This window comes from Lepisosteus platostomus, chromosome 1 (genome assembly GCF_059453375.1).
Source record: "Lepisosteus platostomus isolate fLepPlt1 chromosome 1, fLepPlt1.hap1, whole genome shotgun sequence".
NCBI lineage: Eukaryota > Metazoa > Chordata > Actinopteri > Semionotiformes > Lepisosteidae > Lepisosteus > Lepisosteus platostomus.
The window spans coordinates 57,400,231-57,417,239 of NC_142611.1; the positions used below are offsets into that span (position 1 = coordinate 57,400,231).

Sequence of the window (17,009 nt, forward strand, 5' to 3'; positions counted from 1 at the left end):
AAATGATAAACAGAAGTGGTTTGCATAGAATTTAACAATGTAAAACGGGATATATTTATCATTACAAAATAATGTAAATGCTAAGATGTGAAGTAGCAAGGAAATATCTAATCCAAAAATCCTTTTAGTGCGTCCTTTACACATTGTTACAGAAAGGTTTTCTCAGAGCAATGGTACAATATAGACAGGATGCCACAGCTGAACAGGTGAATGGAACAGGATGTTTGCAGAACTTCTGAAATGTCAACACTTGCCTTGCTCCTGCTTCTGAGCTAAACACTGTCTGGGACAATATGGCAACTCTTATTGCTTCTGCAACATCTTCATTTTTTATTGATGGATTTTTATCTTTAACTCAAGTGCATGAAACCTTTCTAGCGCTGAAGAATACACTATTTGGTATTAAACGAGATGGTGTAATTTATTACATTTGTCCTTTCTTGACTAAACATACAAAATTTGAATTCTCAATACACTCTGTGTTGCTTTTGCTCTTGGGAGCCAGGTGGAATGTTGGAGCAAGTGTAGCACAGCAGATGTTATTAAAAGCAAAATTCCTGTAGAGTTTTTGCTCTGCACTGCAGGTTTTCAACACTTCTCAAAATCGGAGCTAATTTCACCAATAACAAGATTAGACAAGCATAAAGCACAGGCATAAAGGGAATGTAGGCTGCAAAGGAGAAAAATGTCTGGGATCAACACAGTAATTTTCATGTCTGATTTCTATATCACGAGAGCAGTGCCATTACAGTAGGTGAGTTTAAGCACTGTGGAAAAGAATGTCTATTCTTTGAATTGTTTGGATTTGATAGCGATAGCATTTCCTTTACCTCCTCTTGGATTTATTTGGTAATATATGTGAGGGGAGAAAAACTTGTACAAAAGCTTGTACATAGCTGGAGTGATAGTTCATATGAAAATGCCGATTCCTCATTATCTCAAAGTCACAGTTTTTTGAAGCCTCCACCTCAATAAATGAAATTGTTTTCAATGCATTTTTGTAGATTCTTTTGTTGTGTCATTTGTTGTGCTTTTAACCAGGCTTATTTTGAGAATGTCATGCTGACACTTTCCTGGAAACCTTGATACGTCATCTATTGTCCTGAGGAATATCATCTGTCTTGTAGTTTTAATTCCAACTGATCCCTCAATCGCCGGTGCTAGTTGATGCCCATAATGAGTCTGTTTTCTGCTTCAGACTCTTCTGCACTCAGATTTTGATTTCGATACTGCCCTGATTAAATTTTAGTATATACTGTTTATGCTCTCCTTAACATGCTTAGTAGAAATGTGTTCATTTATTTATGACTTAAAAGGTTCTTAACAGGTGACCAATTTATGATGAGACAGGTGGGAATAACATTGTGTCAGACTCCTTCACAGTGAATAAGCATTGTATCTACTAGCTACTGCATGTAATTATATCAAGGGCATACGCAGAACATGGATCGCACATGCCGTTCACAATGTTTTTTTTCTTTAACTGTACCTTTTTACTTAAAACCTTTTTACTCAAATGAATTGCTATACTATATACTTGCAATAATGAGTTTTTTCAGCTGAACCTTTTTGGGTAGCCGGTATTAACTGTAATTATCCTACCTGTGAAATAGTCCATGTAGTAAAATCAATGCTGGACATTCTCGTCAGTTTCACAATAATTACCAGATAATAATTATCTGGTATAGTTTTTATAGTAATTACCAATTCCTCTTCCCTATACCAGAAGAGAAATTGAGTTTGTAATGCAATGCAAATCAGTTCTTTAAATCCAGTCTTTAAATTTGTTGCACTGAAAGTTGGTATAGGCCAGCATGGTGGTGCAGTGGTTAGTATTGCCATCACACAGCTCTGAGGCCCTGGGTTGACCTTGGGTGGTATCTGCATGGAGTTTATCTCCCCATGTTTGTGTGGGACTCCTTTAGGTGTTCTGGTTTCCTCCTACAGTCCAAAAATAATACTGGTAGTTTAATTGGCACCTGGGAAAGTTGGCCCTAGATATGTTGTGTCTGTGTCTGTACTGATGTCCCATACCCTGCCTTGTGCCCATTGCCTGCTGGGATAGGCCCCGCCACCCTGAATTAGAAGACGTGGTTAGAAAATGGATGGATGGAGAAGGCTGTATACTCTGTATGAGAATTAAACATCAATATTTAATTTGTGTAATTGTTTCTTTTGCAGAATTGGGTATGGCCCAGCGCAAATTTGCGCAATCTCTTGGAGATTTTAAATTTGAATATATTGGAGATGCAAAGACTGATGATGAGAAGTGCATTGGTAAGTCTGTGTGCTTTTGAATTCACATTGAAACCCCAGGACGTTTTCTTTTTATCTTGAATATTACTCCCCGTTGAAGGATCTTGACAAAGCCTCTGCCTCTTTTAATGGAATGGCAGCCAACTAGATGATTCTAGAATGGCATGGAATGTAAAATTAGTTACCTGGTTCTGGGTATTCAAAAAGTGTGAATAGCCACTTACAAACAATAACTAAATAACAGTATTTAAGTATAGTAGGCTCCACCACTGATGCATTTTAATTTTTATAAGTATTTAAAAATGTTTGTGATTAGTTTTAACTGAATTGCCCTACGTTAACAACCTGTTTGTATTTCAGATGAATCATTGCAGGAATTTTCTTCTTTCCTTAAGAACCTGGAGGACCAAAGAGAGCTGATGGTGAGTGTAACTTAGTGGAGAATTAAACCTGGTAAAGATAGGGGGTGGCTTGAAAGAAAGAGGAGAAAAATCACATTCCACAATTAAGTTCCAAGTTATACTTAAGAGTTTTATTTTGAATGCAAAAGAATACATTGATTGTTCATCTTTTTCTATAAATACAATTCTATACGTACATTTTGCTCAGACTGATAGGATCCCTTTGATCTGATTCTTCTTTCTATAATGTGAAAATGACTTGTTAGTTTAAAAATGTTTTAAACAAGGCAGGACATCACAGCATAATTATTTTAGAAAAAGAACAGTATTTTCAGGGGTTGTCAATGTTATTTGGAAAACTCTATTTTTCTTTTGGTTTGATTTGTACAGAACCACACAGCTATAAGTGAAAGGCCTGTAGTGAAGGCCTTTTGATTTTATTGATGGCTTAACCCTGCCATGCTACAGACAGAGCTACAGACATTTTAAAATAATGAGTGAAAGACCACGAAACTCCTTTCACTTACAGGTACTGTATATATAGAACTTCTTATCCCAAAGGATCCGAAAGTGTTTTAAATGTCAGGGGAGATGTGATATGTGATGCTAAGTTGTTTTTAAAACATAATTCAAGGTTAATTCAATACAACACAACCCCTTCTCCCCCTGTAAACTACTTTGTTTGCAATTGCTTTTTATACATCAGGATTTATATATTCAATATTCTCATTTTAATTTTATGTTATACTTTAGCATGGGAGTTGTGATTATCCAGCTTCATATTTACTGTACTTCTAAATGTAAAAGCTACCTAGCCCCCAAGGTGATCATTTTATAAAAGATTTAGAATTGCCCATGCATTCCCACACATGCAGCTGGTCCAGCTATCTGTGGTGCACACTGTTTATGCCACTTATTTATTGTATTAAAGCACAGTTACATTTGAAACTGGATGCCTGATGATTGATTTATAATGCCTGTTTTGGAGATGCACTGCACCAGCAGCTACTGTAGATGTGTAGGAGCCCATGGACAAGCTGTGCTTTTAGATTAAATAGCTGAGGTGAATTCCAAGTGTGGATACCTTGTGTTACAAATGCCCTGAAAAATGCTCTGCACCAGTCTGCTCAATTCAGTTTTTTAAACAGATGTAGCCATTTGTGTCCAGGATCAAATTAGCAAAGTGTTTCCATCCCTACAACAAAAGGAGGTGAAATTTGATCTGGAAAGTAGTGGGAGTAGCACCTTCCAGTTGGGTTCATTGTGGGGCACAGAGATAGCAGAATGCACCTCTGAACATCTGCATGTTTTTTTCAGTGCTTCTTTCTTATAAAGTGCACTGATCAGATGCCGTGTTATCTACACCATTCATGTTTGTAAAAACATTGTCTCTCTATCTACGGTGTAAACTTGGGCCCATGTGTGAAAATTCCTAATAAAAAACCAAATCAAGGTTACACAGGAATATCCCTGTTCATTCCAGTACATATTACAGTGTTAATCAACAAAAAATACAAATGAACATTGTGAAACAATGTACATTATACTGTATACTGTAAGCATGTACACAGCTCATGAAATTTCATTTTCTTATTGGAGAACAAATAGTACACTGAATAAAAATTACAAGTTACATAGAGAAGTCAAATGATAATTTAAAGAAAATCAAAGACTAGCATAATAAACTGATGGATATACCAGACCATTTCATTTTATTTCCAAACAGTCTTATTTAAACTACGTATTTGTTCCCCATTGTGGCTTTTCCATGAACCGTGAATGTACGGTATGAGTTTAATTGATGCACTCTGCCTGAAATCAAGTGCAGTTTCACATTGATTGATAAGTAAAGTAATACATCCTACTGAGGGTAGTGAATCTCGTACTGTATGGAGCGGTGGCTCTGTGGCCAAGGATCTGTGTCTGTGATGGGAAGGTTGCCGCGGCCGGCAGAGGAATCCTACTCCGTTGGGCCTCTGAGCAAGGCCCTTAACCCCAACTGCTCCAGGGGCGCTGTACAATGGCTGACCCTGTGCTCTGACCCCAAGCTTCTCTCCCTGTCTGTGTGTCTCATGGAGAGCAAGCTGTGGTATGTGAAAAGATAAATTCCTAATGCAAGAAATTGTATAGGGCTAATAAAGCAACATTATCATTATTATAATACCATTTTATGTTACCCAGAAAAACAGATTTTAGAATATTAAAGAAAACTAAATTAATATTGGTGTCAAATTGATATCTTAATGAGGCAGGTAATAGGGGCCTATCAGTAATCCGATTTGGAATAATGTAATCTTATTTAACGGCTGAACTACAAACATTCTGCATCACTGGTAGAATTTAATATTTTGTTAAGTCACGTGGTAGAGTTGCACATTTAGCTTTAAAAGCAGTTTTTCACGGCTTATAGACTAAGAATAGATAATCATTTGTTCAATAAAGCTTAATTTAAAAGGAAAACTGAGTAAGATTGTTTTTTTAATGGTATCCTATATATCACGTTCAAACAGAAATAATTTATTAAAATCTGAAAGCACATTGTCAACTTCTTTTAATCATTCCTTACATACTTTAAAGCTAATCACATTTCTGAAGTCATGTCAGCAATAAATACAGTGGTGCTAGAAAGTTTGTGAACCTTTTAGAATTTTCTTAATTTCTGCATAAATTTGACCTACTGTACAATGTGATCAGATCTTCATCTAAGTCATACAAATAGATACAGAGAACCCAATAAAACAAATAACACACAAAAGGATATACTTTTTCATTAATTTATTGATCAAAATGATCCAACATTAAATATCTTTGTCAGAAAAGTACTGTATGTGAACCTCTGGAATTATCAGTTCAGTTAAGGGGATAATTAGAGTCAGGAGTGTCAATCAATGGGATGACAATCAGGTGTGAGTTTGGGTGGCCCTGCCTTATTGAAAAAACATAAACCTGAGTCATCACTCACAGGTTTGTGAACGCATGCCATGCCTCGATCATAGGAGATTTCTAAGGACCTCAGAAAAAAAAGTCTGTTTTTTAGACTTTCAGACTGGAAAGGTTTTGTAACCTAGAAAAGGTTACAAAACGATATCTAAAGACTTTGGGCTTCACCAATCCACTGTCAGTCAGATAATGTGCAAATGGAGATATAGCAACACCATTGTTACTTTGTCCAACAAAAATCACTCCAAGAGCAAGGTGTATAACATTCCGGGAGATCACAAAGAAGCCCAGGGTAAGGTCTAAGGATCTGCAGGACTCTCTTGCACTGGCTAATGGCAGGGTTCATGAGTCCATCATCAGGCAAACACTGAACAAGAATAGTGTGCATAGGAGGATAGCAAGGAGGAAGCCACTGCTCTCCAAGAAGAACATTGCTGCCCGTTTAAAGTTTGCTAAAGACCACCTGGATGAGCCAGAAGACTACTGGAAGAATGTTCTGTGGAAGGAGTCGAAAATAGAACTTTTCAGCTTAAATGAGAAACGTTATGTTTGGCAAGAACCAAACATTGCATTCCAATATAAGAAACTCATCCCAACCATGAATCACAGTTGGGGGAAGTATCGTGGTTTGGGGCTGTTTTGCTGCCACGGGACCAAGACGGCTTGTCATCATTGACGGAACTATAAATTCTGGATTGTACCAGCAAATTCTACAGGAGAATGTCAGAGTATCCATCCGTGAACTGAAGCTCAACAGAAGGTGGGTCTTGCAGCAAGACAATGACCCTCAAACTCAGTCTACCAAAGAATGGTTGAGCACAAGATATTTTGCGTTTTGGAATGGCCGAGTCAAAGTCCAGACCTTAATCCAACAGAAGTTTTGTGGCAGGATGTGAAGCATGAAAGCCCACCAACATCATTGAGTTCTGTAAGGAGGAACGGGTCAAAATCTCTCCAAGCCGATGTGCGGGACCGATCAACAGTTACCGTAAACGTTTGGTTGAAGTCATTGCTGCTCAAGGGGGTCACACCAGTTACTGAAAGCATAGGTTCACATACTTTTTCCGACAAAGACATTTAATGTTGGGTCATTTTGATCAATAAATGAATGAAAAAGTATATCCTTTTGTGTGTTATTTGTTTAATTGGGTTCTCTTTATCTAATTGTATTACTTAGATGAAGATCTGATCACATTTAAGATCAAATGTATGCAGAAAATCAGAATATTCCAAAGGGTTCACAAACTTTCTATCACCACTGTTTATAGCACATGATTCTGATTTTTTACAACTGTGATAAAACAATGAAACGCTAGTAATAATTAGCAGTAAAAGCAATAGCTCTTCTAGAATTTACAGTAGAATGTCACCAAATTATAATTGAATTAGACTGCTGTAACATGCCATTAAAATATTACTTTGGAAGAAAATATAATGGATTTAGTTGAGAGTGGTACAGTACTGTAATGCTATTTTAATATCCTCTAGACCCATGACCTCCTGCTGTTTGTTATATTTCATTCTTTGTGCTGAATACGGGAATTATTTTGCATTGCTACTTCTTCCATCACAGGTTTTCAGAAGTTACGTTGGTTGATTAAACCAACTGTACTGTAAAAAGAAAAAGATTTCGGCAAGTGTTATTTCCCTTTGTTCAGTTTATTGTCTATAGCAATCCAATAGATTACTGCTCTCTGTTTTGCCTGTGGGGTTAAGGTTATTGTATACATTTCCTGCTATCAGTTCCCTCTGGTACACACACCCTTTTTCCTGGCACTTTCCTTTCACTTTATCAAAATAAAATGTCCCTCCACCAGCCCCTGATTCATCCAGTGTATTAAAATTAAATCCAGGGTTCATTTACCAGATTCTGACTTAAATTACAAGAAATGGTAGCGTATATTCAAATATTAGTATATTAACACTAACTGCAGTATCACACCAGCAACCTCACTACACAGCAGATCAGGTGGAGAAGGGACAATCTGCTTCTTCTTCTGAATTAAGGGGACACTTAAGGGAATCCAAACTGTGCAAGTGGCATTTCACCGAGACACCATGGTTAACACCCAACAGTAAGTCTTGGATAAGTTCTGACATCTGATGAGATCAGGCTATAAAGTAGTAAGGCTACATCAAGCACGAAATTCAGCCTAATTTAATAAGAAATGTTAATGCATCGGGCAGCATGGAGGCTTGGTGTTTAGCATGGAAGACACTGACTGTGATAAATATGACTCTGCTCTGTGAACAATTTAGAGGTGGGTTTGAAGGGAATGTTTATGTTATGCAATTTATAGATTAAGGAACGGGTGACAGTGTTTAAAAACTTTATTTTCAAATCTATAGTGTGACACAGATCAGAATGTTTAGATAACTGTTTAAATGTTTCCATGAACTTTCCATCTTTTTCCCATGACTTCTCTCTCAGTTCTAGAAGTCCATTCATATCCCTAAAATAATAAGCACCACACAAAAATCTTCCACTGCAATCCAAGCCTAGCCCAAACAAAGGGTAATTCCTAAGTAAATCCCTAAATTCAAAGTTCTTTAATATCACTGATTTTTTTTTTATCATTTCCGATGTGTCTGAGATATTCCAGGGAATGATAGTGTGATTATGAGCAGTAGTGGCGATTTACCTTTGAACAGAAAGTCTGTTGTCACTAAAGCACATTTTAAAAGTTGTATGCTCCATACAACTATGCTCCATTTGCCCCACTCCTTCCTACTCTTCAGATTCTGACATTAAGGTTGATCCAAATAAAATACTGTATTAAGTGATAAAACACTGGAGCCGAACTTTGGGACCTTACACTACGCTATCCAAATAATGTTTTACTGGTGTCAATATCCTGTGTTTCTGTCATTTGCCTACTGGGAGGCTGCTGTTTTTGTTTCTGTTTTGTTGTATTAGTAACAGTGTCTGTTTTTCTAGATGCGCAACATCACTGAGACGCTTCTGAAACCTCTAGAGAAGTTCCGGAAAGAACAGCTGGGATCAGCAAAGGTACAGACGCTTTTCATACCCCCTAGCCTTGCTGTACTACTGAGTGGCATTAGAAGATTCCAGAAAATATACCAAATTCATTTATTTTTAGGCTTGAGAGCAATTAATTTATTTTGGCCACTTCAAAAAGAAACTGGTTGCCTCTAGTCCTCAATTCTATGCATTTAAAACAAACTGCTTTGGTAAAGTAGAAAATAAAAAAAAAAACTATTGCGAATTATTCTTTTTTTGTGGTTATTGAATATTCTGGTTTTGTGAGTTGACACTCTTGACTGCTGTCTTACTATTTTTATATGAATTCAAGGAGGAAAGAAAAAAGTATGAGAAGGACACAGAAAAGTACTACAGCTCCCTAGAAAAACTTTTAACTTTGTCTGCAAAGAAGAAAGATCAACAGCTGCAAGAGGTAATTTTCTCATGTACTTACTGTAATACTCAACATACATGTACTGTATACAACAGGAATACAGCTAGCAGTTTTATGAATTCTGTGTTGATTTAAATGTGAACAATGAATTCCCTGGAATGCCAGTTTTGGTTTAAATTAATTTACTAAGCAATAGAAGGAAGTTCCGGGTTTATATTTATAGTTGCTGGAACTTTATCTAAGATGTTTTTGATGAAAAGCATAAAAATGGTAGGTAACTGCAGCCTTTGTTTTGGTTTCCATTTTTTTAGAAATGCACATACTGTAAACATGACTTTTTTTGAATGCCACGTCAGACTGCTGACAGACTTTTCAATTAGTGCTCAGATTTGGTTGTTGTTTTTCCTAATTCTTTACATGTTGCCCTTTACATACAATGCTGTTCTGTTGTTTTTGGCATACAGATTTACTATAGCTATCTGGGTCTCTGCCTTCCTGGAGTTTACTGGTCTCTGAAGAAGGGTTCCTGCTAACAGCTAGTCAGAAAAGGAAAGGCATGAGAATGTTTTAGTAGCACTGCAAAGGTCAAACTACACTGAAGCTAGAAACATTCAAGACGTTCTTGGCTGACATGTTTGCCTTAAGACTTTTTGTCTCGCAAGAGAAATAAATCTTGCGAAAATATTTATTTATAAAACAAAACCTTGTTTGGAATCAGTGTTGCACTGGTACACATTGGGCTGCAGATTATCAGATAAGTTACCACAAGCCATGGACCAAGTGAACTCATAAAGGTACAAAACCATTAATAAATTATTGTAAGATCCGATTCAGTGCCTCAGGGTGAGGAAATGCTCCTCAGTGCTCATCTTTTAATCACATCAGGGGTAATGGACTGAAATGCTCTTTTCTGGGCTAAACTTCTCTTTGCAGGTAAGGCTCTCGTAGTGGCTTAAAGCAGTTAAATCACCAATGCCACAAAGTGTCTTCCATGGAGACCTGTAAAGTTTTGTATAAACCATAAAATTGTTCTACTTTTTAGGTATTTACAATATCTCACACAGTATCATTTTCCTGGCAAGACTACAGGAATGCTGGAGATTCCTATAATCTACCAGATGTTGGCCTATAGAGCCTGTGTTGCTATACTCCTAGAAAGCCCTCCCTGATGAGACCCGCATTGCTCAATCCCTGTTGCTGAAATTATACCTGCTTCTGTTTTCTCAGTTTATGAGGCACTTTCTGAGAACGTACATTCATGAAACCTTCTATTTACAGGGAATCAGTGAATGTGCACCAGCAGGCAAGCTCCTCCAAAACAAGCCCTATTTATTCATTATACAACAAGCGACAACTGATCTCGAATATAAAGTGTAGTAATGTGAAGGGAAAGAATACCCTTTTTTTAATTCCTCTGTTTGAATGAAGTTGATTGTAAATTTACTGATGTTGGCTGTTTTTTTTTTCTTTTCCAGGCAGATATACAAGTGGAGCAAATGAGACTGCATTTTCATGAAGAATCACTGGAATATGTTTGCAAATTGCAGGAGATACAGGAGAGAAAGAAATTTGAATGTGTAGAGCCTGTAAGTGTATGGCGTGAGAAAACAGAAGTTTTACTTCTGAGACGCAGAATGTACAAACCATTAAAATCAAATTTATGCGTGGCATTGTTTAAGCAGAAATGTTAATTCATTGTGCACTTAGTTTAATTTCTGTTTGTCTGACCATTATAAGACACTTTCTAGCTACTGCTGTTGCTGCATTGTTTTCTGTTATTTTCCTTTTCTATTTTTCTGGACTGATGGTCTAGACTGACGTGTGACACATATTTTGTCTTCCTCTGTAGATGCTGGCTTTTTTTCAGACCGTTTTCACATTCTACCACCAGGGATATGAGCTGGCAAAGGACTTCAACCATTATAAAACAGAGCTGCAAATTAATATTCAGAATGTGAGTTTTTCCATTTACCTTTTATTAATTCTTTTATCACATATTAACATGCATTTAAAAATGGGGTCTCAAAAACTTCAATTGTTGTGTGCAGGAAGAGCTCTAATCTGCTTATCTGTATTTTGTTTAAACTTGGATATTGCTATTGCATAAACTACAGCAGTTTTTTTGTCCTGTAGCCATTTTGATCTCATTTAGCTTCTATTTTATGCAAAAAATGCAGTGATTTTAATCTAAATATTCAGACTGCAGTGCAGGGGGAGGGTTGGGTCAATTTGAGCAGTATTTAGTGGATTTTATAATTCTTTTGATAAAAAGATTAAGAATAGCAACTAAAATGACTTGTGCAATTGTAGTGCCTCTTTGGACACTGAAGCCATTTTGTGAGTCATTCCTTTTGGCATTAATACAATTTCTTTGTTCTACTGTTCTACACCCTCATTTAGACTGTTCAGAGATCTGTATTGTAAACTAGTGCTTTGTCTACAGTATGTTCTGTATTATATATGCAAGAGATTTTTGCAATAAATTTGTCACTTAAGCACCTTTAAGCCTAGAAATGTACCTGCTCACTCACTGTGCTCTGATTCCAGAAGATAAGTATATTTATTGTAATGTGGTGAGCACAGTCATATACAATATACAGTATGAAGGAGCTTCGACTAGATTGTCACTTCCTATTCTGTTCATAGTTAATTTTATTACTATTCTAGATGCATCAGTCTGCCTTACAAAAGTATTTTCCCAGGTTTTTGCCCAGTTCTGACTTTTGACTAAGCTACTTTAAATTCTTTGCTGTTAATCTTCTTATTTTCAAATCATTAACAAATGTAATTAATTTGTTAACCACAATCTAAATCATTTGTATGTATTAAGCAGTTGTCCTAATATAGATCCCTGTGGTACTAATAATACTACCCCTGTTTGAGAATTCACTCTTTATCTAAATTAATTGCTTTTCTGGAATTTTAGCAAAAACCTTCTGAAAATCTGCATACAGGAGGTCCTTAATGGCGGCAGTGCAACTGGGATGTTAAGCAAATCAACTTCAAGGGAAAAACTATTTCCCATAAAAAAATAGACATGATGTTTTGCATTATGGCCAGACAATGTCACCTTTAACACATCTGTCCCGAGCACATTGTTTCAAAAGTCTTGTCATTCAAGTGAAGCAATGTTCTTCTTGGAGAGCAGGGATTTTCTCCTGTATATCCTTCCATGAAAGTCATTCTTATTCAATCTTTTTTCTGTTGGTGGATTGATGATAATAACATTTACGATAATGAGGGAGGCCTGTAGATCCCTGGATCTAACTTTATGATTTGAGACTTCTAGAAGCTTCATACAGTTAGATCCTGGAGAAAACTTGGTAAGTCAGCCACTTCTGGGTAGATTGACAATAGGCTTGGATTTTCTCTATTTGTAGATTCTTATCATGGAATAATGGACTTCATATTGTTTGGAAATGGTTTTGTAACCATTCCCAGACTTGTAAGCAACAGCAGTTCTTTCACTAAAACTGTCACAGATTTATTTTGATCGGGCCATAATGTGTTACCAAAAACCTGAGTGCTTAAAACTTACCCAACCATGTTCCTCATTTTATATACAAGAGGGAAATTTCCTGATAATCACCTTATGTGCACATGTTTTGGGAGCACTTACTTTTTCACATGTTGAATGCTGGCTGATTTTTTTAAATAATGGCAAAGTAGAGTTTATCTTTTATTTGTCCATTGAGGTTAGTTTTATTTTCTATTAGAACCTGGTGAGAATAAGGTGAAGGTCAAATATCTCTAAATGTATTAAAGCATAAAATCTTAAGTGAGTACTTTGTTTAACCACACTGTAAGTCATCATTTTTCCAGCTGGGTATTGCATCTTCTTGAATGCCCTTTTGTAGTTTTAAGAGATTGTTTAGTTACTTCCCTTATTTCTTTCAGTACCACTGATAGCTGGCAGTGTCTAGATGTGCTTATCTGAAACACATCTGTGCCAGTATTATTTAATATAGAGCCTTGTTTCCTCAAGGTGGAGCCCTTGTCAAGTTTCTTCCTTAGATAACAGAGACATTGACTAATATGTTCAGGCATTTCCCAATCAGTATCTCTAATACAGTTACCTCATTTTTTGTTGTTTACCTTTTATTACCTTTATTGTTCTTTTGTTGTTATAGTATTAAAAAAGAACTTTAAGCTTGAATTGTAATGTTCATGAAGATAATAGAGGTGACATTCTCACTCATTAACCATTTTGTCTTCTAGACAAGAAACCGATTTGAGGGTACCAGGTCTGAGGTGCTAGACCTAATGAACAAAATCAAACAAAATCCCCAGGAGCACAGACGTACCAGTCCACTCAGCATTGAGGGCTACATGTACATCCAAGAGAAAAGTAAGTGCACTTCTTCTGTGGTCTCTAAAATGGTATGTAAGTACTGGCACAGTGCATGTTTTACAAAGTTACCAAAAACCCCTTAAGTGAAAAGAATGTAAAAATGGCTACAAATGGGAGCAGGCTTTTTAGACAAAAATAGAAATAAAATAGAGAAAAGGTTTGTATAATGTAATCTTCAGTTATAATCTTGCTAGGCTTTCCCAATGAACTTTATCATGGATTTAAACTCGTTCACATTTTAGTTGACTGTTTCTTGTACTTGTTAGCATAGTTAAAAATAATTTATATGACTACAATTTCAAAATAGAAAACTATGATTGTGGTTTAATAACTGTCGTTAATAGCAGTTCATTACGAGGTACAGAAAATGGAAGAAAAAGTGAGCTGGCCTTGTGTAATCTCAAGCAATAATATGGTGGCTGCTTCTGTTTTGCAGGACCACACCCTTTTGGTTCCAGTTGGGTGAAGAGATACTGTACATACATGAAAGAGCAGAAGATATTTAACATGATCACATTTGATCACCGATCTGGAGGGAAAGTGGTCAGTAGTGGTTTTAATTAGCTCCCTTGTGTTTCTTTCGCCCCATACATTACTGGAATCCATTCTTAATACTAGCAGCTCTTGGGGTTTTTCATCTGGGGCATGAACTACAGTATAGTAGGTACTGTACATGACTTGGCACTAGATTTTTTTTATTTGCACGGAAGGTGGTGTGAATATTGACACAAAAATGTATTTCTTAAGAAATCTCTTAACAAGAACATAAGAAGGCTTACAAACTAACATAACAAACGAGAGAATGCCATTCGACACATCTAGCCTGTTTGGTATATAGGATCTACTGTAATTGATCCAAGGAAAGAGCTCTTTCTTGGAGGAAGCCAGGGCAATAGCTTCACCCACATGGGTGAGTAGCTTGTTCCATCCTTTTTTACCCAGACGGTTGCGGCAGTGTCTCCTGTTCTCGTTTTAAATGAAAAGGTGCCTGCAAGTCCAGTGTAATTTCCTTTTATAACTGGTATTTTTTGTTCAGATATTTTTTACTGTGAATTTCTGAAAGTAAAGTGGAACAACAGGACAATAAATTACAGAAATGACAAAAATAATCATGGAAAAATACTGGAGTGTTGATGGTACCTTTGTACAAAGTACACAGCTTTGTCCCTGCTGTACCCTACAGCAAAGATACTGTAGAAGCCTGTCAGCTGGTTGGGACACAAGCACAACTCAGAATGGTTTAGATAACTACTCCTTCTTCACGGTATTGACAACCTCAAGAACTGATTTTATAGTACTTCAAATATAGTGTTTTATTTATTTTTTGTTGTTACTTTATGTATTATTGTATATTGTGTAGCTCTGGATAAGGGCATCTGCTAAGGAAATAATTCATTTTTCTCAGTTAATCAAAATACTCAAAAAGCAGCACAAAAGTTGGACTATGGGACAAAAAAAATGGTTCTGTATTTTATTCACTGATATGCAATTAAATGTTGTCTAGGTGGAGCATTTGAGGTGAAAGAAAGGGAAACTGCATAGTATTATAATAATAACAACCATTATCAGAAGGAAGGGGAGTTATCATTCTTAATTCCATCAGAGCTGTTTCTGTTTTTCATAAGATCCTTGGCTTAGTATAGCTTTTGCATATTTAATACTTTACATCAATAACAAAACAGCATAAGCACATTCAATTATATCACACAAGCAAGTGGTTTGAATGGTGTCACAATACATAGCAAGCAAAACAGAACACTTCATATTCTTTTTTTAAATGTTTAGTAGTAGTTAGAGTTTGGTATTTGTTATTAAAATTGCATGTGGAAAGCTGAGAGACCTCAATAAACATTGAGAGTATACTTGTAAATTCTAGATCTTTGTATATTAAAATCTCAATCTTTTGACATTTCACCATCTATAACATTCTTCTTTTCAGGGTCATGCAATTCTGAGTACTAAGTCTCTTGCCCTGTCAGTTTCTGCATTTATGTGATAAAGGTCCTTGTGAAATTTGTGTAGGTGTAGGGGCAGGGATAGTATTGAAACTTGATTCTTGCTGTATCCTTATCTGTTCTTTTAACACAGGAAACAAAAGGTTCTCAGGGGCAGAAAAGAAACTTCGGTGCCACACACTGCTTCTGCACCAGCGCCAGTATGAGAACTCTGACATATTTCAGACAGCAATGAAAGAAAAATTCGTCTTTCATACTGTGTATTGTGTTAACGAGGCCTTAACCCTGAAAGGTTAAGGGGAGTACCTAAAAAACCAATGAAGAGTTATCCTAATTTAACTGAATATATGGTTCGTTTTAATTTTTACATCCGATATCAGGGGTCCCCTTTCTGAAAAGTTTTGCAGGAAATTGCATTAGATAGCTCCCTTCCCAGGGTCTCTCGCACTAAATTGTTCTGTCCCGTTTCTCTTAAAGAAATGCTAGGTAAGGGGTGAACTATGGGGCTTCTGTTACTTAACTTTGCACCCCAGATGCCACTCCGAAGGGAGTGCAGGGAGTTGGCACCGCATAAAATACCTGCTAGTGAAACCCCCTATTGAACACCTTCAAAAATACAGCATGGACTTTTAGAACATAGCAAAGCTTATGACCCAGTTAATTTTTAAAGAGGTCTTAAGTCATGGATTTTATCTCTTTCACAGTCATAGTCAGAGGTGGCTTTACGCCTGGTTTTCATTCAACAGGTTAGGTTTAATGGTTGCAACTTTGAGGTTATTCCCACTGGAGGAGTGTAACCTGATAAGAATTTGTGACAGATTTATATATTTAAAATGTATTATTTTATGCCTTATTATAAAACTGAGATGCTGCAAGTTCATTGGAAGCAAAAAGCCATTTGAAATGTAATTATACTGGAGTTAATTAGAAGATGAGAACATAAATGAATGAGCATGCCTGTGAAACATTTACAAAGTTTGACATTACATTACCTCTTGTGAGCTTTGCCATTGTCATTTTAATAAAATACTTTGAAATTATTTTGTTAATTGAACAGACAACTGTAACATTATGTTCACGAGGTGGGAAAGTACTTTTATTCCCATTTGAGGTTTTTATTCTGAGAAATGTGAATGGGGCTGCAAGGGGTGTCCCCAGATAAAACACGGAAAAGTAAAGTGTTTTCTTCTGGTACATGCTTTTTAAGTTTGATTAAGATTGAGCGGAAGTTAAATAGAAGGAAGTACTGCTGATTTCTGCACTTCAGGGCAAATTTCTAAAATAAAGATGACTCCAGAAATATACATACAGTGTACAGTATATATATATGTGTGTGCTTTTCCAGTTTAAGACAGAGCTGCTATATAGAAAATGGAAAGAACATGGAGTGAAAAGGTAATAAGTAATTCCAACAAGATTTTGTCTCCACATTCTCTCTGAAATGCAAATATTTAACGTGTTTTTAATATGAAATTGCTGGTTGGAAAAGTAGGAAACTTTTTTTCTCTCTCAAAGCTCTGGACTGCATTGTGTTTTAAACCCCCCTTTGAATACAGTTATATAAAGACAAAATCTATAATGCCAGGTACTGACTATATCTTTCTGCAGGGTGAAGCGGAGTCGGTCATCCTGAAGTTCTGTACAAGGAAATCAACTGAGTTGTTCGACAGACGATTTTGCTTAGACATAGAAGTAGCAGACCGGTAAGGGCTTTTTTTTGTAGTCTTTC

The 17,009-nt window shown here is 36.3% G+C and overlaps 1 protein-coding gene across 3 annotated transcripts in view; it reads left to right on the plus strand.

The window, feature by feature from the left end:
• The window catches only part of arhgap10 (Rho GTPase activating protein 10), a 75,354-nt gene that overhangs the window by 27,080 nt on the left and 31,265 nt on the right, over positions 1 to 17,009 (plus strand). For all 3 annotated transcript variants that reach the window (XM_088633154.1, XM_088633155.1, XM_088633153.1), the window contains exons 2-10: positions 2,182 to 2,277; positions 2,617 to 2,678; positions 8,536 to 8,607; positions 8,912 to 9,013; positions 10,450 to 10,560; positions 10,824 to 10,928; positions 13,193 to 13,322; positions 13,762 to 13,868; positions 16,889 to 16,983. In XM_088633154.1, coding sequence (XP_088489280.1) covers positions 2,182 to 2,277; positions 2,617 to 2,678; positions 8,536 to 8,607; positions 8,912 to 9,013; positions 10,450 to 10,560; positions 10,824 to 10,928; positions 13,193 to 13,322; positions 13,762 to 13,868; positions 16,889 to 16,983 — 880 coding nt within the window. The remainder of the gene's footprint in view (positions 1 to 2,181; positions 2,278 to 2,616; positions 2,679 to 8,535; positions 8,608 to 8,911; positions 9,014 to 10,449; positions 10,561 to 10,823; positions 10,929 to 13,192; positions 13,323 to 13,761; positions 13,869 to 16,888; positions 16,984 to 17,009) is intronic.